We start from the raw sequence: 21,201 nt of genomic DNA, 5'->3' as shown, positions 1-21,201 counted from the left end.
ACAATCTGCTGAGTATGATGCTTCTGGGTTTCTCTTTGGACTGCAGATATGAGGATGTGGAGATGAGATATTAAGAGCCTCAGCAAAGCTGCCTCCCCTTTTTGACAATCTCGTAGAGAATGTTTGGTTTGGGGCCTTCAGAGAGGAAGCAGAATTAAGTTTGCTCCCATAGCATATTGAAATAGGAATTGCATGATTGTTATTTTTTAGGCACCGATTCCCTGTTACTGTTTCAAAGCTTGGACTCCTGTTGGTGTGGCCATACTAGGAGCTCTGGACAGGAGGTTGGAGTGTTTCTTAGCCTCCGAGCTCTTTTTTGCAGACATCTGGATGAGAACACGAGATACGTTATAGTAGATAAATTCCTGCCTAATGTTTTCTTTGCTTTACCTCTGTAGACTGATGCAGAAATGGAATTAGTGAAAATCAAACATTTTGTTGGTTGCAAGGACCCACAGGCATCTACGTCAATCTTTGTAAAGAAGTGCCATCTACAGCCTATCTTAGGCAAACTCTTCCCTGATAATTAAGGTTAGTAAATAAGTCTTTTACTTTCCTCCGAAATACACAGCAGGGAAGGTTGCAGCTAATGGGAATTTTGGATGCTCAGCAGCTTCCAGGGTTAATTTTTTCTCTGTTGGATTTAAAGCTAACATTTCACAGTCCTGTAGGACAAACTGAAGAATGTGTTTTGGGAGAGATGCCTAAACTATCAGAGGACAACACCGCTTTATAAGAGTATCGGTGCTCAAACAATGGTGAGATTTTTATTTAATTCGTGTAGGTAATCACAATTTATTATAGCTTCTTAGACTTTGGTGCTTTTTATTAGCCACAATTACCAAAGGGTAGTTTACATAAGAAAAATTCGTTGCCTATGAACAGCGTGCGAGATCTCTATTTCAACTTCCGAGGAAATAACCACTGCAAGATTAGTCAAACCTGCCGAGCTTTTTATGTACTGTACTGCTTGTTCTGCTCAGTGTAACTTCAGCACAACAATTTACTTCCAAAAGGCAGCCTAATCAGCTGTAAATGAATAACGTTTCCCTTGTATCAAGCAGAGAACAGGACTTTCAAATATCCTCAGAACCCAGAAATGTGCCCGACACCTGTGTCTTTTGTTCTAAATATCCTGGATTTTTCTGACCTCTTGTAGCTCAGAGGATCACAGGCATCCTTTGGGGAAGCCTCCTTGTTAGGAGCTGTGAAGATCTGTTTGTTCCACATCTTTGTGGCCAGTTAATTTGCATAGCTCGATTCTGAAGTCAGAGGAACAAATACAGGGAGAGCAGACCCAAGCTCTGATGAACTTTGAGCTTATTTGAACGTGAAGCTGATTAGCTACAAGAGAGAGAACCAACACCACGGTCTAAACACCCTGAAATTCAGCACGGTATAAGCTCCTGGATCTGAGTCTTGTGGTTCACATGCATCTTTACCTGTATCCATGTGAGATGTAAGGAGTTTCTAGTTGTCTCCTTGCCAGAAATAAGGATAGTTTCCCCATTGAGTAATGCTGCTGAGTTAAGAGATGACACAGAGGGTGTCCCAGCTCCTGGACCCCTGGGTTTTCCCCAGGTGTCGGGTCACTCCTCCTCACAGATAATTGCTTACCATCATCATCTGAAAGGACTACATCTTCAGTGACTAGATATACAGGTACAACCACTTACAAAAAAAAAAAGTATTCACTCAGAGAGAGGTAAATATGCGGGTTTATTGCAGCCAAGCCACTCCTTTCCGTGCTCATTCCTTCTCAGACATCTGCTCGTGGATGTTAAAACCCTGAGCACCTTTGGCAGGGGGGTTGAACTCTGACATCTGCAGCACCTGTAGCAGAGGAGCAGTATTTGGGAAGGAATTGTTGTCTGAGGAAAAGCAGCAGTTTCAACTTGTGCCCCATGGGAGACAAGTGAATCTGAAGTTATATATTATATAAAACGTAGGGGATGACAGCAGTTTATCATTAACTTGAACTCTGCAAGAAGCATATAAGGAGAGAAAGAAGGTGACCAGAGAAGCAGCCAGGATGGAAACCATCATAAGGATCAACAATGCTGCGGACATCTCTGTTATTGTCCTCTATTTTTTGGTAGTCCTGGCAGTGGGACTATGGGTAGGTTGGGATTTTATTTTATACTTTTTTAATTTTTTTTTAACTTGATGAGCAGGTAGTTTATAGAGCCTGGAAAAATGGCTTAGTAGATGAAAATGTATATTTGTATAAAGATCCTGGTGCTTAATTGAAATAATTAAGAAGTGCATGGTGGGGAAAATGTGGGTATTTACTGGAGAGGGGATGGTGATGTGGGGATGCATCTGTGTAGATGGATAAATGGAAGTAGTGTGGAAGGAGCTGAGTGGTCTGGTCAGTAAAGCCCAGGCCAGCCAGTGTCCCTTGTCCAGAGCAGGCTCGACATGCACGGCTGGGGTTCAGCACCACGGGGAGAACTGGTGGTGGGAGGTGATGCCAGAGGAAAGAGCGAGGAGAGGGAGCTGCAGGGAGAAGAATGGAGGTGCAGTCAGCGTGCAGGGAGGGAGCTCGGGGGTGTGAGAGTAAAACCGCAGCTGCGGCTGTGACAGGTCACGCTCAGCAAAGGACTGAGATGGCTCAAGATTGCAGGTGCCATTTGAGGGCAGCATTATCGTGGCTTATTTTTTTTTGCCAGCAGGACCTTGACTGCAGGGTGCAACGCACTGAAACTATGTGGAAGGAGCAGTTTTGGGGTGACAGGTGATGGCAATGCCTTTCTGTTCATGGTCTAAGCACAACGGTGCTGAACGTGCTGAGGACTGCAAGGGAAAACTCAGTGCCTAATCAAAAAGAAAGCCCGGTGCTTTCACAGCTAATGGAGAAAGGCAGATACTATCCTATCGGTGTAACCTCGGTGCTAATGTGTTTGAAGATAATAGGCCAATACTGTGAGCTGTAAAGCTGTAAACAGTGGAATGTCACTACATTTGGGTTTCCTTGGGGCAAGCTGTCCTGGTCACCTGAACACCTGACCATTAACAGGGGCCAGGAGGCATTGCCCCTCGGTAATCCCGGCTTGCCAGGAGCATCCCAGGGCTCCATTTCACAGAGCAGAGAAGTCAGCTGCAAAACAAACCTCCCTTTCTAGCAGTTGGCAATGCTTTGAAAAGCACCGAAAATTTGGAGTGCACGTGAAACAGACACAGCCTTTTCTTTACCTCTTCATTGTGGCAGTAGATGTCGAAAACATAGCAAAAAATCTAAAGTTCTCAGGATACCTGAACACCTTGTTGGGAGGGAGCTGGGTCTTTGCTGCAGAAATCTGGGTCTTTGCTGTAGTTCAACTTTGTGTTAAAGGTTTGTGACAAAAAAGCGCTGATCTGTGGCTTTGCAGGCAATTGTGTCCTCAGTAATTCCCAGAACCATTTCTTTGCAGCAACAATGTCCTCTTTATTGGACAAACGCTTATTCAGTTGCTGCGTGTAGTTAAATGTAATCTATTGTATTTACTTCCCTTCCTCTGCATCAGGAAAAAAAACAGAAAAAACCCACCACAACCTGGGTAATTTTCCCAAGTCTTCTTTCTTTATTTGCCTGTTCAAAGTCCATCGGAGGAGACAATGGGAATCCAGTATTTGGATAATTAACAAAAATTAGATGAAGCTTCCCTCTAAAGCCTGTTCTTTGACAAATACAAAATGAGAGTGTGAAAAGGAAATTTTAGTTGGCTTCTTTTTTTGACCTTCAGAGAGAAGTGGGTACAACGCTGATATCAAAACAAGAAAATAGGTTTTTGTAGATATCTGGTGGGATTGGATAGTATTAAGTAAAAAAGCTGAGCACTTTCTGTTAATGAACATGCAACTTATAGTCTTTTTTGGTGCCTGAAATCAAAGGTATTGCACCCCTGATGAAGTGTTCCTATGACCTTTTATTTGGGTGATCTTTTTGTTGGTTAAATTGAATTTTATTTTAATGTTTTGCACTGTAACAAAAGGTGACACAATGACGCTTGAGTGCTAAAAGTAGACTTAGATAAAAGAATCACTGTTCTCTCATATTATTTTGTGCATGATAAGCTTGTTCTTTTTAGCACTCTGTTTATTTTTTCCACTTTACTCTCCCCATAGATTTTATCCCTCCACTCTAGCTGTTTGTTCTCAGGCGGTGGATAGCTTGCCTATTATACTTAAAATATGATCCCATCTTTCATTCTTTCTTTTTCTTTTCTTTTTTTCCCCAGGCTATGTACTCAACCAACCGAGGGACAGTAGGTGGATTCTTCCTGGCTGGACGAAGCATGGTTTGGTGGCCGGTGAGTGTTATATATTGTATGTGCATCCACTTCCATATGACTATATCTAGTCCTTAAATATGAAGTATCTCTACAGTACTGTTGAAACTGTGATGGTTCTGTTGTGTAAATGCACTTCAAACTGATACAGGGCAGACTGCACAACAAAACCCACCCAATAAGAAGGGAAAGGTGTCGGGGACCATGTCTGTGTTGAGCTCTGAGCTGTGTTGCTTATGTGACCAACTTGTATCAACCCGGATACATCAGTAATGTCACTGTAGACAAATACAATGTGTTGCCTTTCAGTCCACTTAGAAATTTTTAACATTTGGAATGTATTACTTTCAGTGCACTGCTCATTGTGAGGTTATCAGAGAGAGGAATTTATTTACTGAAATTTTTCCTCATGGTGCTCTATTGTTTCCACTCTTGGTAACAAGTTCTGGTCTGTACAAGGAGAAAATCCTGGAAATATTATAAGATATTGGTAAAATATAATTTAAATTTTGTTAAATATTATCTTTAGGCTCCAAAAATGTTTTTGCACTCCATTAGGACTTTGGATTCAATATTCCATCCACATGGATTCAGCGACAGGATCAGGGAGAGTGAGAGAAAATACCTGTTTAGGGATTTTCTTAAAGCAGGCTGCAGAAATACCTCCACATCTTCAAGTCTTCTGCTTCAGGGAGCTGCTGTCTGCCTGTGGAAGGGACAGGGACTGCCTCTTCAGTGCCATAAAAAGATTAAAGGCTAATGACAGTAAAAGGTTTCCTCATTTGACATAGTAGACCTAAGAAAATTCAGATTCCATTGGAAGACTGAGGAAAGAGAAACTTTCCAAATTATTTTAGGATAAATCCCATAATTCTAGGGGGAGAGAAAAAAACCCAAACAGCTTACTTTGGTTAGCTGCCACTTTAATCAGCGGGCTGGTTTTAACCTTGTGCAATTCAGTGTGCCTGTCAAGGGTGAACATGAATACCCTTTTGTGCAGATGTAAATGAAGGTGGAAGACTCGAGGCAGGGAAGAGTCACCATAAAAAATGTCTATCTTGCTGCAATGCCACTGAGAACTCCCAGTGACTCCCCTAAGAGCCAGGGGAGATTATCTGACACAGAGTTCTCTGCCGTCGCAAACCCAAGAGATTCAGCAAGTGAGAAGACACAAGGGATGAGCCCCAGTGCAGTGGCTGCTGCTGGGATCATCTCTCTCTCCTGCCCAAACTCTGTGAGCTCAACATGGATGAGCTGGCAGTGATCAGTGCAGTCTAAGATCACCCCTTCCATCCTTCCCTTTGGAATGCCAGCAGTGTCTTTCTGCACCATAAAAATAAACCCTTCTTGCTGTTCTTCCTGATATCACTCAAAATAAACAAACAGCAAGCACTCAAGCCACAAACTAAATACCATGTCAGCAGCACCACCTTGGAAAGTTTGCCTTGGATAACAAGAGATTCCAAAACACCTATTCTCACAGTTTAGCAGGTAGATAGGACGTCATCACCCAGTGCAAACTGGGCTGAAATGGCCAGGAAACCAATGAAAGTATAGAAAGTTCAGTTAAAGATGTGATCTCAGTGCTGCAACAGCTAATGCTGTGTGTATTTTTGTACTTATTCTGTGCCTTGACTTTTCTTTTGTGCCGGAAACAGATTTCTACAGAATATGTCAGAATTTTCCAGCTGGCCTGGAGGTGTCCTTTCTGTCTGAGAGGAGAAAGGTGGAAAGGTATCAGATCAGCCTACTTGTAACCGTGTGTTTCCAACAGCCATCGCACTTGTTGGAAGACAGAGACGTATTCTGTGTGTATTTTATATCCATCTCTCTTGCCTAGTGAATGGGAAGTGTATAAATGTAGTTTAATTTGACAATAATGCAATACATAGAATTTGCAGAGTAGTTGGGAAAGCAGAATAAAAACCTGCGCTTCTTTCTTGGGCTCTCAGAGCCCTGAAAGGATGGCAGTAATATTTCATTGTAAGCAGTGCACTAATTTTTCTGAAGTGCCCAAGGGTGATTCCAAAACTCTCAGGTAGGGAAGATGTCCTACCATCAGGGTAAAGTCACAGGGAAGAGATGTGAGTTAAAGCACGGACAGTGTAAAGGAATAGTTCTCAAACAGGGAAATGAGAAATTTGTTCAGGAAAGAGGGGCTTGAGAAGCAGCTTCTGCGGGGACCCATGGGAGGAGCGATACCTCAGGGCAAAGCTCCTGACTGGGTGCTGGTGTGAGGGCGTCTCTGCAAAGGCACTCAAGGCCACAGGCAAGGTGTGCTCGGGATGGGGAAAAAGGGTTTGATACCGTGCTAACACTTTCAAACAGGAAAGTGGACATTAGGGGCATCAGGTATGTATTAGCAGGTCCTGGGGGGGACAAAAGCCATAAGCTGTAAAGTCTGCACACTGTCGCTGCAGTGGTCATTGATTTGCAAAGTATGTCATACGTGATTTGGAACAGCAAACGCCAGGATGTCAGTGCATCCTCAAGTTAATGAAAAGAACAAGGTGAAACAGTTAATGAATAACATGGAAAAAACATAGCAATCATAATCTGTCTGCAGTGTGGTGATACTTTTCCTGAACAGAGTACTCTTGTTCAAACCTGACCTCTTAAAAGATTTTAAAAGAGTTACTGTTCCACGTTGGACTTGGGTTAGTTCGATCCTTTGTCCTCTTAAGAGCTTTTGTTCCTTTCAATCAACTTTCTTCATTTTTCCTCCAAGATCTGTTTTTAAAATAAATTCACTAACACATTTACTGAGAACAGATAACACTTCTAGAAATTGTTTCCCTGTCTCATGTCCCAGTTTCAGCCCAGCCTTCCTTAGGTCACGTATAGGTGTAGTGCAGCATTTACCGATGGCAAATGGGGCAGCTCCAGTAATCAGCGTTTTCAGTACAGAAATACCGCAGCAGTAAGTTCTTCAGCAAGACAGCTTGGGCCCAGAGCCCACCAGCCTTCTTCCCTCATCCTCAGAGCCGGCCCTGGCAGATGGAAATGTCTCTGTCCCCTCTGGCATCAGCAGCTCTCGGGTGTGAGCATATTCGGTAAACACCCCTCTTGCTTTAACCACGCTGCAGTTTTAAGGATAATATGCATTTTTCCAGCTATGAGGATATGTTCTACCTTTCCATGTACACATAACAATAGGAAACATTTTAAAAAATGCATCTATTTTTAGTATGTGTTGATGTCACAGTTCTGCTGTGCTATGTGTTTTCTAATTCAGAGAAGAAAATGTAGAAAGTGGTATCTGCAATCATACTGTTTTGTCCTTGCGATGGCCCTAAATATGCTGATAATTTTGCATTGTTTTGGTTTGGTTTTACATTTTTCTTCCAATACAATTGTACTCTGCGTAAAGTCGTGAACACAGCATTGTCAGTGAATGTTACAATATGTCCCGGGGTTTCAGGCACTGAGCCAAAGCTTACTACAGCTGTCAGTTCTCAAAGTTCTTCATTAGCTGCTTTTGTTACTTGGACCTGCTTGCAGTACATTTTAAACTTTTAAAACAGGAGAGAGAACACATTAAATAAAATCAGAGATTAATGTGGTTAATCTTTTCTGTGATTGCATTTCTAGTAACCTAGATTTGAGTTTAATTATTCATCTCCAGGGAAAGCACTGGACTGGTGCTAATGCCTGATATAAATGGTGTTTGTTTCTTTACAGTCATTGCAGGGAAAACACTGTTGCTCTCACAAAAAGGTCAGAAGAAAAAGTTTCCTTCATGAACAGTGATCTGTCCAGTTTATTTGCTAATGCTTTGTTGCAACACTTATCATTCCTGTAGAACTACCTGTCATATGACAAACTGGTTACGTTTCTGTAGGTTACATCTGGCTTCCAGAAATATGTAAAACAGAAAAAAATCAAGAACTGAGTGAACTTAGAGGCATAAATTTCCTGTCACAGCAACAGAACAGTTTATCTACAAAAAGACTAGAAGGAATCAGGAGATCAAACTGAGAAAAAGGAAGGAAATGAAGCTTGGAAAAGAAAGAGTAGAATCCCCTGATGAATTTTGTTTGTATGTTTCATATAAAACATGAAAAAAACCCTCTGCTTTGTGATTATCGTGGTTTAGGCCCAACCTGCAACTAAGTACCACGCAGCCACTCCCTCACTCCTTGGGGTCTTTCAACAAGAGGAATGACAACCTCAAATGACAGCACTAAAAGCTGGTCAGCAGAGGTTCTTTTGCTTACTTTCTATATCCTTTTCTTTTATTTTTAACCCTGTTTCCTTTTCTTTTTTTTTTTTTTTTTTTTTCTTGTTAGCTTTCGGGGGACATTAAGAAAAAATAGAAGTGAATTAAAAAAAGTTCATTTGCCTCTTTTCATTTCAGAACTACTTCAGCTCATATCTGCCTACAATACTGAATCCAACCTCTTACTCATGCTCAAGTTCTCATCCTGCATGTTAGGCATTTGTGCTGCCTTTAGTAGTTTCATTTGGAGCAAATGAAGCTCATAACTTTTCTCTTCATCTTTCTGTTATCTGAGCTATTTGATGAAGATTTAGATCTCTAGGCACAGTCTCTCTTTTGTGAACAGCTCCTGCTTGTCTGTAATCCAACATAAACCTTTTGTTGTTTTTTTGTGTTTGTGGTGGTGGTGTTGTAAATCTCTCCCTGTTCATCAATTCCTACATTCTCCCCACTGTTACGTTTGTATGATCAGTGCAATGTTTGGGGGTCTTAGAGATCCAGCACTTCTTAAATATAACTCCTTGATTTGCTATTGTTTGTGTGTTCCAGAAGCACTTTCTCAGCAGCTATTTCTCCTGTGCAGCTTTCAGAATTTAATTCAGTAATCAAACATACTTTGACTAAAAGTGAACCAAGTACAAAGTCTCTATAACTCTCACCAGTGATACATTTAGTTCCAAAGACTGTGGGACATGAAATAGCGAGCACCAGGTTGACAAGTGGGTGTGTATTTATGGTGTCCTCCTTGAGTAAGGAAGATCACAGTCGTCTTCCCGAATTGTTTGCACATCATCCAAATATCAGTCAAGTTTTGCAAATATTTAAAAATGTGTATTGGTGTAACAATCTGTTTGACTGAACTGGAAGAAGATCTTTCATGCAACTTCATATTTCTCATTATTGTAGATGTGATGGCTGGAGTCGCAGGTTTGAGGTGGAACAATAAGAGGGAGTCTTGAAAGTTGCCAAGGAAGCTGCTTGTCAATAATTCTCTTAATCACCATTTGATGATAGACATGAGTGCAAAATGCCAAACGAACGTGATTGTTTTTCAAGTTACCATGAACAGGACCTAAGAGCCACATATTGTTCTTTGTTTTTCCAGATTGGTGCTTCCCTGTTTGCCAGTAACATTGGCAGCGGACATTTTGTGGGAATAGCAGGAACAGCAGCAAGTGGAGGAATTGCCATCGGAGGGTACGAATGGAATGTAAGTGACGTGCGTTTAAGTGAACATATCTGTGACAATAGGATTATCTGCAGAGATTAATCAAAATAACCTTGCCTGATAATTTAGGACTCTCAAAGTTTGTGCTTGGCAACACTTGTTTCCCGTACTGACCAGTAAATGCCAATGTAATCTACTGTTTAGCTCGTCTTCCTTGATCCTTGTGCAAGCCACTGAGAGAAGATGACTCTTTTCTGTTGAGTGAGGCTTTCTAGAGAGCATTTGAACCAAATAAATTGCTAGATTCTCTTCTCCATACATATCTTTTTATTACTTTTAAAGTATTTATGAAGAGCACTTTTAGGCCTCAGGATTTTGGGAAGAATTTATCAGTTTTGTAATCCATAGTATTTTTTACAGCATTTTGCTATGTAGGAGTTGTTGAGGGGGCTTTGGCTACAAGAAATTTTCGGCATCCTTCACAACCACCTGCATTCCAAGAGTCTTTTCATTTTCTCCTTCCTCTAATTACGTGTGTGTTTTTCCTATGGCCACAGTGTAGGGTAAAATATCCAAGCTGACTTTGAATGAACTACTTGAGGTATTGTTAACTGCAACAGCGTGGAGATCCATATGAGCTAATTCAGTCCATTTCCTTGTATTCTCAAGCTCTGTGGGTGTGGATAACAATGGTCTTGTTCTGCTTAATTCACCGTCCAGGAAGGGATTATACCATGACACAAAGGACTTAATGCCATACATAGGTTGGTACTGTCCATGCATATAATTCTGCGCAGTGAAAGCATACCACCCTGAGAGATGTGGCTTTTTTCCTTAGCGAGTAGATGGTTCCTGCAAATAGTCCAGTACACATTTAATATAAATACTTAAGAAGAAGCATAAAGGCTAAATTGAACTCAATGAGATGTGCACAGTTAATCTGTCATCTTTCTCTATTTGCTTACACTAGTCCTGCAACAAAACTTATTTCCCTCCTCTTGGTACCAAAACGAAGCAAAACAAAACACAACAAGCACTGCTTGGAATTTCATTATATTCACATCTCTAGGATCTGTATCCTTCTTCAAACACATCCACCGCTAACACTTCATCTCCTGGGAGATTCTCTGTGGAATAATATCAGTACGCAGTGTACAACCATTATTTAGGAAGAAGCAATGATGCATGTGTGTATTTGAGCAGATACAGTACACAGTTTATTACTGGTGACATAGTGGGACTGGTGGACAGATGAATAGACATGGTGGAAATGCTGCTCTTGACTGTACCGTCTGATTCTCCTCTTGAAAGAAATACTGAGTTTGACTGTTATTGCACTTGTATATCTCTATTATTCCACTGAAATGATTTCTAATTTGTGTTAGTATGACAATAGAAGCTGACCCAGTGTTTATGGTCCATCCTTATGGTTTTGATCTAAGGAGAGCACTTAAAAGATACAGTTCAAAAAGCCCTCTAAGCCCTGGGGACAGAATAAATGCAGAGTGCAGCTCTGAGAGCAGGATTTTCTTCTATTTTTGTTGATTTAATATGTACAACTCTATAGCAGACAGCATTTGCTGGCCATTGAAATCAGAAAAATGTGATACGGCAATACATTAAGATCTATAGCTCACAAAATACACGTGGTAACACAAAATATATTATGAAAAGGTAATGTGGAAATACAAAATATTTTACTAAATGCACGTGGTACATCCTGTCCAGTATTTGGGACTGTTGTAAAACATATGGCCACCTCACAGAGACACAGCACAGAAGGCAGTTAACAACCAAAGTAATAATCAAAAGAAGCGCTGCACTCCCAGTAGCTAGATTTGAGATGTCACAACATACCATCGCAGCATTCCCGATTCCGAGTGGGAAAGCATCCTGCATTAGTGGCTCTGGGATCAAGATGCTAACAAATAGGTCTCAGGTAGCAGACTTTACCTTCCTTAATATTCCCTAGAAACAGCAGTCCTATGGGCTGGTTGTGTTTTAACCATCATTAAACCAGGCTCCCTGGGCCTGCTCTGAAGAGATCAGCTGTAAATCAACTGTAAATCAAAGGACTGAGCAGTTCCTCCTGCCTCCCACCCTCACAATACGCAGGTTTATGTGGTTTCAATGCTCTCCAGCTGCTGGTGGGTGGGATAAGTGGTCTTTGGGAATGCTGTCTAGAGAGAAGGCTAATTCGGCTGATCTTGTCTTGGCTGCAGGCTCTGATATTCGTGGTTGTTCTAGGATGGCTGTTTGTACCCATCTACATCAAAGCTGGGGTAAGTCAAAACAGTATATTATGCTTTTTTTTTGCTGCTCATGTTTGTGGATCAGGTCTTGAATATTGCAAAGCCATTATGAATGGCACAAGATCTGAGCATGCTAGAACTGTACTACATTAAGTCTGCATATATAAGAAAAGTGAGAGTTCTCTGTTCTGAGACACGACCCGAGAAGCACATGGTACTCCCTCCTTATTCTTCTTTGATTCCTGGAGCTGCTCTTCCTTGCAACTGCATTTGGAGCTCCCCTCCCTTTGCCCTCCGCTCTTACAGTATCTGAATAGCAAAAAGCTTCCTCTAATTTGTTTTGAATCTGTTCACCATTTTCTGAAACTTTATTTGCCCCTCTGCAGGTGGTGACAATGCCAGAGTATCTGAAGAAGCGTTATGGTGGGAAACGGATTCAGATCTACCTGTCAGTCCTTTCTCTATTCCTGTATATCTTCACAAAGGTCTCAGTAAGTAAAACTTTTACAGAATTTCTTCCATCCTACATTGATCTAAAGAAAATAAACTCCCCTTTACAATATTGCTCACACAATTGGTCAGTTGTTTCTAATTTGCAGTCCTTGGTTGAAATAAGGATGCTAAAGATTTTGTATATTCTGTATTCCATCTAGTGAGAGTGTGTATCCAGATCCGTTCTGCAATCCAAGGTTTTTTGCCTTCCTGGCAATATCTCTTGATGCTTCTTGTTCTTTCTTTTCTGAGGTTTTAAAGTTTTATTTCTACTTATGCTCTCCTCTAGAACAAGTTCGAGTGTGGGGAAACTTGTATTACAGTCTGTTATCTTAGGGGTCTGTGAAACACGTGGCAGAAAAGATCACAGCCTACCAGTTTGTACCCTTTGGTCTGCTTCTGTTCTCTGAGAAATAATAGCTGCTGGTTGTTTAACCATGTAGTTTTAGAAACTGCTTAGTATTACCTTGGACACACAACATCTCACTCCAACCACCTGGTGCTTCTGCTAAGGGGAATGTTGTTCTTGGTTCCAGAAAAAAAGTGTGCTCTTGGGTTTTTAAGGAGCAGGAATTTTTGTTGCCAAACTTCATATTTGTATGTTTTACCATCCTGTGGTGAAACATGTCATCAGTAATATACATGATGGAAAAGAGCAGGAGGGCTATGGAGAAAAAGAGAATAATAGCAATTAGAAACTAAAGGAGTGGGGAAATGTAAAGGAGGGAAATGATAACAGCTGAGGTGAAAATGGGGAAGAAGAGAGATTCTTTTAACAGGCACGTGTTTGGTATAAAGTTTAAGGTGCTACAAAGTTAATGTTTATTGAGTAAGTGGTTGTATTACTGTGAAGTAGTGAAGGAAACTGGTATTTTCCATATATCTTGAAACGACCAAGCCTCTGAAGAAGTCCACAGTTCAGGCATACCTCAATCTGTTGTTTTGCAGAAGTTGCCATGGCAGATTACTCTTTGCCCTCTGAATGGGAGCTGAGTGATAATAGTGCAATTTAAGCTAAAAGATTGGCCTTTTGCTCTCATTCTCACATCTTCACGATAACCGATCCTTAGAGAGGTTATAAATTAAACAGGCTGGTACTGTGGAGCTGGCCTCAGAGCTGAATTTCCATGTATTTCAAAAGGATTCGTTCATTTGCCATTGTTGTTGTGCATAACTACGGTAATCAGAAATCCCAGGTATGACACGGTGTTCTGGCAGCTCTTGCAGCTGAGAAACTCTTCCAGTCAGATGACTCACAGTCCTATTCTGCAACACATGTTTGTAATGAGCCCATCAAGATGTTAGGTACATTCTGAATTTACTATCCTCGATTATGCCTAAGGATGTTGTCATGGGATTTGATCCCATTTCAGTTGGAGTTTCTTGCTTCCAGGCAAGACAGGTTCTCCATTTAAGTAAGCTGCTAGTGTGGTCACGAGGCTGCAGCACTCTTTCCTGCTCTTGTGTTCCTGTCTTATTAGGGAGCAAAGCACCAGTCAAGAGATCCATGCAGCACCAGATTACCTGGATCCTGCTCTACCAATGGCCCATCCCAGCTTCCCATCAACCCAATTATTCCAGATGTGTGTGGGGAATTGCCATGGAAGCGGGTCTTTGTGCCATGCAGGGAAGAACCTGATGCACAAGTTCCTCTAACCATTTATCTTGTTTCCCTTATCTGCCCAGAACAACTCTGACAGTATCTGTCCCATGTACAAATGTGGCACAGAACAGACAGAACAGTCAGAGGTTTCAGGTACTGTCAGAAGATGTCAGAGTAGGTTTTTCTGTACCATGCCATGCAGCACCATGCCAAATTGTTTCCAGATGAGCCAGCTCCAGAAGCAGAGAGGGAAGGGCTGTTCCATCCTGCACCCCAGCTAGCTTCTTTGTGCTGTGATGTTCATGCTACTTGGTGCTAGGGCAGGTCGCTCTTCCCAGAGGCACGTTGTATATCCAGACATACGAATGTGCTGGCAGTCCATCTCTGGCTTGGACATTTGCATTTTACTTCCTTGACTTCTGTTTTTGCAAACACTCCCTTGTGATCTTTGGGGCTCACTGAGATTTGATATAGAAGGATGGGTTTCTGCCCTGCCCTTAACAGGCAGTCACACCTATCAATTTGGCTGGCAGCAATACTCTGTGCTGCTTAGCCTTGTAGAAGAGTGGCATCTTGTTTCTGGAGTAGTTATTTTATGTGCTGCTTCCTTAACATGTTAAATTATTATCTAATATTCTTAATTATATAAATATGGTGTGCTTTCCAATGATCAATATAGTTTATCATGTCATATAACTCCTGGCATGATCTTTCTGGCACAGTGCCCATCTCCATGTGATGATCGGATTCCCTTTGTGCACTTCTGTGCAGGGTCATTAACATTTCTCTCTTTTCCTGCACATTTTCTGTGCATTTTTTATCGATTTCTTGCCTTGTTTTGTGGCTATTCAACCACTTGCCAGACAAGGCCATGCTGCAAAGTGTCGATCTTTGGGGTCACACGTGATCTTTGAGCCCAAAGGATTTCTGTCGCACAGGTGCCCCACATGTGCATGCTTCCCAAGCATCCAGTGCTTTGTTAGCAATGCCCAGAACAGCTTTCAGGGGCTTGCAGGCCACCAGTGTTGCTGATATTGGCCATTATGCCAAATGAAAATGGCCTAGTAAAATAAAACCTTGATGGAGAGTAATTGGCTAAATTATGACAATGCAAAAGGGAATTAAGACCTGAATGCTGGAGTTTCTAAATGTATTACAGCATTTTCTTTACAGTCAGTATTCATAGTTTCAGTAGCAAATGGATTGGTATAGACTTACTGGGGGAAAGAGGAGGTAGAAGGATAACCTCCTCTTGGAGGTGGTGCAGGGGGTAAAGAGTATGTGACCCCCATGTTCCCGTTGCAGCTGGATTCACTCAGGTGGCATGTGTTCTGCCACTTGGTCCTGCATGATCTGTGAATGGCTTTGGAGAGATAGCATGCATGTAAAGGGAAGATTTACTCAGATCAGAGATAAGATAAGGATTAAATAGTGTCCATAAAACAGTATTAATGGAGAAACGAGGAAGCATTGGAAGGAAATAATCTAATTGGGAGGGAGGAGCAGCAAAGTGAGAAGGTAACACAGCAATTTGAAGAAGCTGATGTATTGCTCAGGGTGCTAAATAATTAACTATACATTTTTTTGTGGGGATCATTTCAGGGCCGTTACTATTTAATGCTATGTAGTCTAAATTAAAGCCAAGAACAATAAAAGAAAGATGGAGGACATAAGCCAATCGATGGTGTGAAAAGATAGGAAAAAAATCATCTCTTAGAGAGAGGGACAGAGGATATGGTCTGAGAAGCACTAGGGTTGAGATGAAAGTCCAGGTTCTCAGTTCTAAACTCAAATCTGTGTGAAATTAAATCATCTGAAGCTGCTCCAGAGGCAGTTTGGGGAGCGAGACCTCCGTTGTGATTCATGCTGCTTCTGGGGGCAAGGGCGGTAGGGCTGGAGGACCTCCTGCTGCAGAGGTCTGTACCTCTTCCTCATTCTCCAGAGTGACCTCAGGCTGAGATCATTCCCTGCAGTCTTGGTTTCAGTGTCTCTGGAATGAAGAGGGTTTCTTCATCTGTCATTTCCCAGCTCGCCAAGCTGCCGAACTGCTTATTAGTATGTCTGCCCTGCCTTACCCCAGCCTAGTGGGGGCAAAAGTGGTGCAAGAGCCTGTTGTGTGATCACAGGCTTTGGCTGTCCCTCAGCCCGACCTGTGGAACCTCCTGCTCCTCCAGCGAGCTGCCACCTGCAGTGATGCTGTGTGCAGCTTTAACCCAGGGCACGTATAATATTGCTTATCTTTGTTCCTCAGACCCTGCATATGGGCAGTTCCTGCAGCGTTTTGCAGCTCCTGAGCTTGCTGAACACCACTAGGACTTGTACTGTTAAATGAGGACAGGACTCTCTGTATAGAGCCCTCGAATAGGCGGTGTGGTATAGAGAAAGGAGGCGTGCAGGTGGGATTGGAGATGAGCCCAGGAGCAAGGATAGGTACAGATGCAAACCTCCAGTGAAAGCATAATTTACAGTAATGCATTACAAGTGCACTGGGGCAGGTTACACTGATTGCAAACTTGGATAAATAATATTAATACGAATTATCTCTGAATCAGGAACTGATTTAATGTGATTAAAATCCTGGAGCGTTACTCTGAAACCTGAACAATTCCTTTCTTACGCAAGAGCTAAAGGTCTCTTCTGTTAGCCTACTGATGCCAATTATTCTGACGAGAACTTGAAACCAGAGATAATACAAGATGTTTGCCTTCAGTCACTATTTGTCCTGAACCAGCAAGACTAGCTGTACCACATGTATGCAAACAGTAAAGAAAAAGTAAGACATTTATAGAGTAGCATCAAATGAAGGGAACCATGCTGTGTTTTGGAGGTGTCACAGAGTCCATCCCCACACATAGCAGAAAATGTAACCTCAGTTTTAAGTAATTTGTTATTAAGTTGTCCCTCAGTATGCAAGTGTGACTGTGTAATATACCTTCATGAATGTAAATGTTACTTAATCTATCACTTTTTCTTTTATAGGCAGACATATTCTCTGGAGCTATATTTATACAGCTGGCCATAGGGCTGAATCTTTATTTGGCCATAATTATCCTGCTTGCTTTTACTGCTCTTTACACCATCACAGGTGAGTTTGCAGAGCAGTCTGATAAATCAAAGAAACCAGGGGAGCCAGAAGAAAGATAAGAAGGGAGGTGGGTAAGTGGGGAGAAATGAGAACCTGAAAGGGGAGCTATTTACAATGGTCTTTGTTTGAAAGAAAGAGGTGGTGAGAAAAGTAAAAAAGAAGATTTCCACTGAGGCTTTTGCACAGCAGCTAAGCTATTTGTCTTGACTTTCCTTTGCCATTAGGTGGCCTCGCAGCTGTGATTTACACAGACACCTTACAAACGTTTATCATGGTAGTGGGATCCTTCATTCTCATGGGATTTGGTAAGTAAACTAGAAGAATTAAAATGGAATGTTCAACCACAAATCCTACAGTGGCTACAGAAATGGATCCTGCAGTTTGGAAACTTGTTGTCTTAAGCAGCAGGATTCCGTTCATATACCTATTAGGGAAGAAAAGAGGCTTATTGCCAAGCCCTCTAGTCACTGAAACCACTCCATCTCCAAAGCACAGCTGAATGTTTAAGGTAATATATCCCAGGACAGGACTTGTATTGCTAATGAGATAAAAGAGTGCTTTGCAGTTGATGATGACACTCTTGAGAAGTTCAGAGAGTATCTTGTTTTAAGAAGATTGTAATTTTGTAGATATTCAGATGCTAAGGCATGAAAATTTCTGATTTGAAGTGAAGAGCTGTTGGTCACCTTGCGTGGTTTTTTCCTTGTTTCTAGCTGCTAGCTTGTGTTTAAAAAATCCAAACATATTAACATTTTAAGTAAGCCTTGCTGTTCATCTATGGATGTCATTACATTGCCAGCTGGACAAAAAATCGTAACCAAATATTTATGAATAGGACAATGTGTGTGTCCAGAGGACCATATGCATTTTAAAACAGAAATCATGCTCTTAAACAGAATTAATAGGAAGGGATCATAAGAAAGAAATAGTCGTAAGATTCCATTAATTTGTAGTGTCCTTTCCTTATTCTTCTAGTTACTGAGCACTTGGTTTTCCTCTAGCTAGGTCTTTCACTGAAATTAAATTATTCCACTATTGTTACAACAGAAATAACTGCAGACTGACCTAACCTGGTAAGGCCCTGCCTTGGGTTCTCCCTAGGTTAACGGTGTGTGGAAATAATGTATCTTCATTTCACTTCTTGGCAAGGCATGTGTAAGAGATGTTGAGACAGTGGAGCCTAAACAATGTTTGCAAGTTACACAGAAACCTAAAAGAAAGGTCTCTTTGGTACTTAGATTGTGTGAATACTTACAAAAAGCTGCATACTGTTTTCTGAAAACGTTGATGTATACTGGCTAGGGTTTTTTACATCCATATGAAGGAGGTTTTTCTCCTCACATTCTCTAGTTCTATTTGAGATTTCGGTATGAAATACTTTATTGCTACTTCTGCTTTCTATTTTTCAGCATTTGCTGAAGTAGGAGGATATGATGCTTTCATGCGGAAGTATATGGAAGCAATTCCATCCAATATATCCTATGGGAACACTACAATTGATCCAAGTTGCTACAACCCTCGGCAGGATGCCTTTCACATCTTCCGAGATCCCATCACTGGAGATCTGCCGTGGCCAGGGGTCATCTTTGGTCTGAGCATCATTGCTATGTGGTACTGGTGCACGGATCAGGTAATGTGGAAGCCACATGCCTTGGAAATGCAGAACACAAAACTCTGCAGCCCAGTGGGGTCCAGGGGTGCTCTTCCCTCGCTGTAGTTCAATGCTGGGTCACAGAAATGGCAGTTATTTCAAGACTAGTCAGTGACTTTTCAGTTTCTGGTTTCTAAACCGTCTGGCATGTGAGGAAATTAAATGTGTGTTCTTTCAATTCTTTTTATACACTGTGCACAGCAGATGCCTTTCTCATTTTTTGTTTGTGACCGTGTGTAAAAACAGAGAGGTTGTAATGTGAACATTGACTTAGGAAACCATGTGTCAAGTGATGCTTGTTAGACTGGGTCTAGATCCGATTCCCCTTTCAGTAGTGCTAGTTTGTTTCCTGTTTGTGCAGTTTTCACCTTGCATGCAGTGTCTTGAGAGGATGTTCTTTATATATGAAGTTTTTCAGTCTGGAGACTCTTCCCCATCACTTCTTTCTTCTCCCTAAAACTTACTGTCCGGTTTCCCTGAGAGGTCGCACTGACGTGAGTCAAGTGTCCACTGTGACAGGTGAATGTGCCCAGTCTCTAGCGAGTGATCTACCCACACTCTGAATGGTGAGATAGCACAACTTGTAAACAAACAAACCAACACCCCAATCTAATTGTATCTATTACTCAGGTAAATATTTTGTTTCTTTTTGGCCTTTTAGTCTATCTGCGTTAACAACATCTTGTGAGAAAGTCTTACCTCTTAAACATACACTGAATAAACAATATTTTCTTTTACATATTTCAAATACATTCTTTGTTTTTTCACGTAGTGTTTATTTTTCCTAGTGACAGAAATAGTAATTAGGCTTTTTCACTATCACAGAAGTTAAGAAGCATTATAACTTGCCATGTCTCTTTGACAGGTTATTGTCCAAAGATGTCTCTCTGGCAAGAACATGTCCCATGTGAAGGCTGGTTGTATCATGTGTGGATACCTGAAGCTCTTGCCCATGTTTATTATAGTGATGCCTGGAATGATCAGCCGAATTTTGTATACAGGTATGCAAATGTATACAGAAATGCAAATTTCTTCTTGCGGCCTATCTTTCACTGCCAATCTCTCTCAATTTCCAAAATACCTGTTACATTGTCATCTTGTCATCCAAATTGTCCAGGCACATGTATGCACAAAACCCAACAGCACTGTAAGAAGCCACAGGTCTTCTTCTTTTCCCTGGTCCCAGGTTTCTGCTAATGCTATTGCTGTCCCCTTTAGGGGAGAGAAATTCCCCAGTGCCCCTCCCCACCTGTCTGTTACAGCCACTATGGCTGAGTGAGCGCAAAGTGCTGTCCAGGACTGAGACTCTGTGGGCGATCAGAGGAAGAGGCTCATCCGTCCCAGACACAGCAATACTTTGGGCCATGTCCAGTCCCGAGCGCAGTGCGGGGAAAATGCCGGTCTCGCTTCTCTCTACCATCAGTGCGTTTAACAACAGGCAAAAGAGAGGTGTTCAGGTTAGAGGGAAAGGGTCTTTGTGTTTGTTTTTCTACTTGCTCTCTTTTTGTTGCGCAGTTCAGGTCTGACAAATTAATGCTTAATTTCTGTTTTTCAGTAATTCAAGGCAGAAATAAACTTTAGAAGCTCCACTAATTTGGAAGCAATCTGTGCTAACGTGACCTTGTCTAACCCCGTCTCGTTATCCTCTCTTAGATGTGGTGGCTTGTGTTGTGCCTGAACTCTGCCAGCAGTACTGTGGCACCTCAGTTGGCTGTACAAACATTGCTTACCCAAAAATGGTAGTGGAGCTTATGCCAAATGGTAAGACACTGTATGTGTGTGTTTGTTTGTTTTAGTAAAGGCAAGGCTGCCAGACGGTAAAAACAGGTGACGGAAGGAGCTCAAGTCCCAGATTTAGTTCAAAAATTCTTGCTAGAACTATGTACTATTAATCAAAGGGGAAGCCTGTATCAGTTGTAGCTGTAGGTGCAGAATAGCTACACACTGACAACGTCAGCTCTCAGGTGGCAAATACTGGGTGATGAAATGGTAATTGAGCTCCCTTTCTGTGACAATAAAAGAGAACCTGCTTTGCCATTGACTTATGGAAGAGTGTCTCTGCCAGGGTTTTGGAGTCGGAGGCCCACACCTGCAGTCCTGCTAAACCCACTGAGGTGGGAGGAAAAAGTATTTTATGTATGTATTTCCTATAGGACACCTCTTCAATGAGAGAATAAGGCACCACTCTGGAGAGGACAATGTATACACAGAAGATAAATTTCTGCAGAAAACGACAGGGCCAGTTCATAAGGCTAGAAAGACTGATTGTGATGTTAAAGAGACCATGACACTTCCCTGAGATCTTTACTACTTCCTCATTGTATTATACCTGTTGTACATAGTAATTCCCTACTGTGTTGACTAGATCATACCATCTGCAAAAGTAGCTTATTCTGATTTTCAAATGGTAAAAGAAAGTGTGTTGTTTTTTTTTTTTCAAACAGCTGGTTTACATATATA

General features: G+C 41.6%; 1 protein-coding gene across 4 annotated transcripts in view; it reads left to right on the top strand.

Moving 5' to 3' along the window:
- SLC5A1 (solute carrier family 5 member 1) overlaps positions 1–21,201 on the top strand; it is a 48,420-nt gene that overhangs the window by 20,437 nt on the left and 6,782 nt on the right. For 3 of the 4 annotated variants that reach the window (XM_021289572.2, XM_065033229.1, XM_021289573.2), the window contains 10 exons: positions 399–531; positions 4,221–4,292; positions 9,596–9,700; positions 11,881–11,940; positions 12,297–12,401; positions 16,985–17,090; positions 17,315–17,395; positions 18,500–18,720; positions 19,607–19,742; positions 20,395–20,502. In XM_021289572.2, the coding sequence (XP_021145247.1) occupies positions 4,224–4,292; positions 9,596–9,700; positions 11,881–11,940; positions 12,297–12,401; positions 16,985–17,090; positions 17,315–17,395; positions 18,500–18,720; positions 19,607–19,742; positions 20,395–20,502 (991 nt within the window). In that variant the 5' untranslated portion in view covers positions 399–531; positions 4,221–4,223. Of the gene's footprint in view, positions 1–398; positions 532–1,734; positions 2,120–4,220; positions 4,293–9,595; positions 9,701–11,880; positions 11,941–12,296; positions 12,402–16,984; positions 17,091–17,314; positions 17,396–18,499; positions 18,721–19,606; positions 19,743–20,394; positions 20,503–21,201 lie in introns of those variants that run through there. The other variant, XM_005503898.3, reaches the window with a different exon arrangement.

Source organism: Columba livia, chromosome 17 (genome assembly GCF_036013475.1).
Source record: "Columba livia isolate bColLiv1 breed racing homer chromosome 17, bColLiv1.pat.W.v2, whole genome shotgun sequence".
NCBI classification, from domain to species: domain Eukaryota; kingdom Metazoa; phylum Chordata; class Aves; order Columbiformes; family Columbidae; genus Columba; species Columba livia.
The sequence above is the reverse complement of the archived record's forward strand: the minus strand, read 5'-3'. Positions and strand labels throughout refer to the sequence as shown.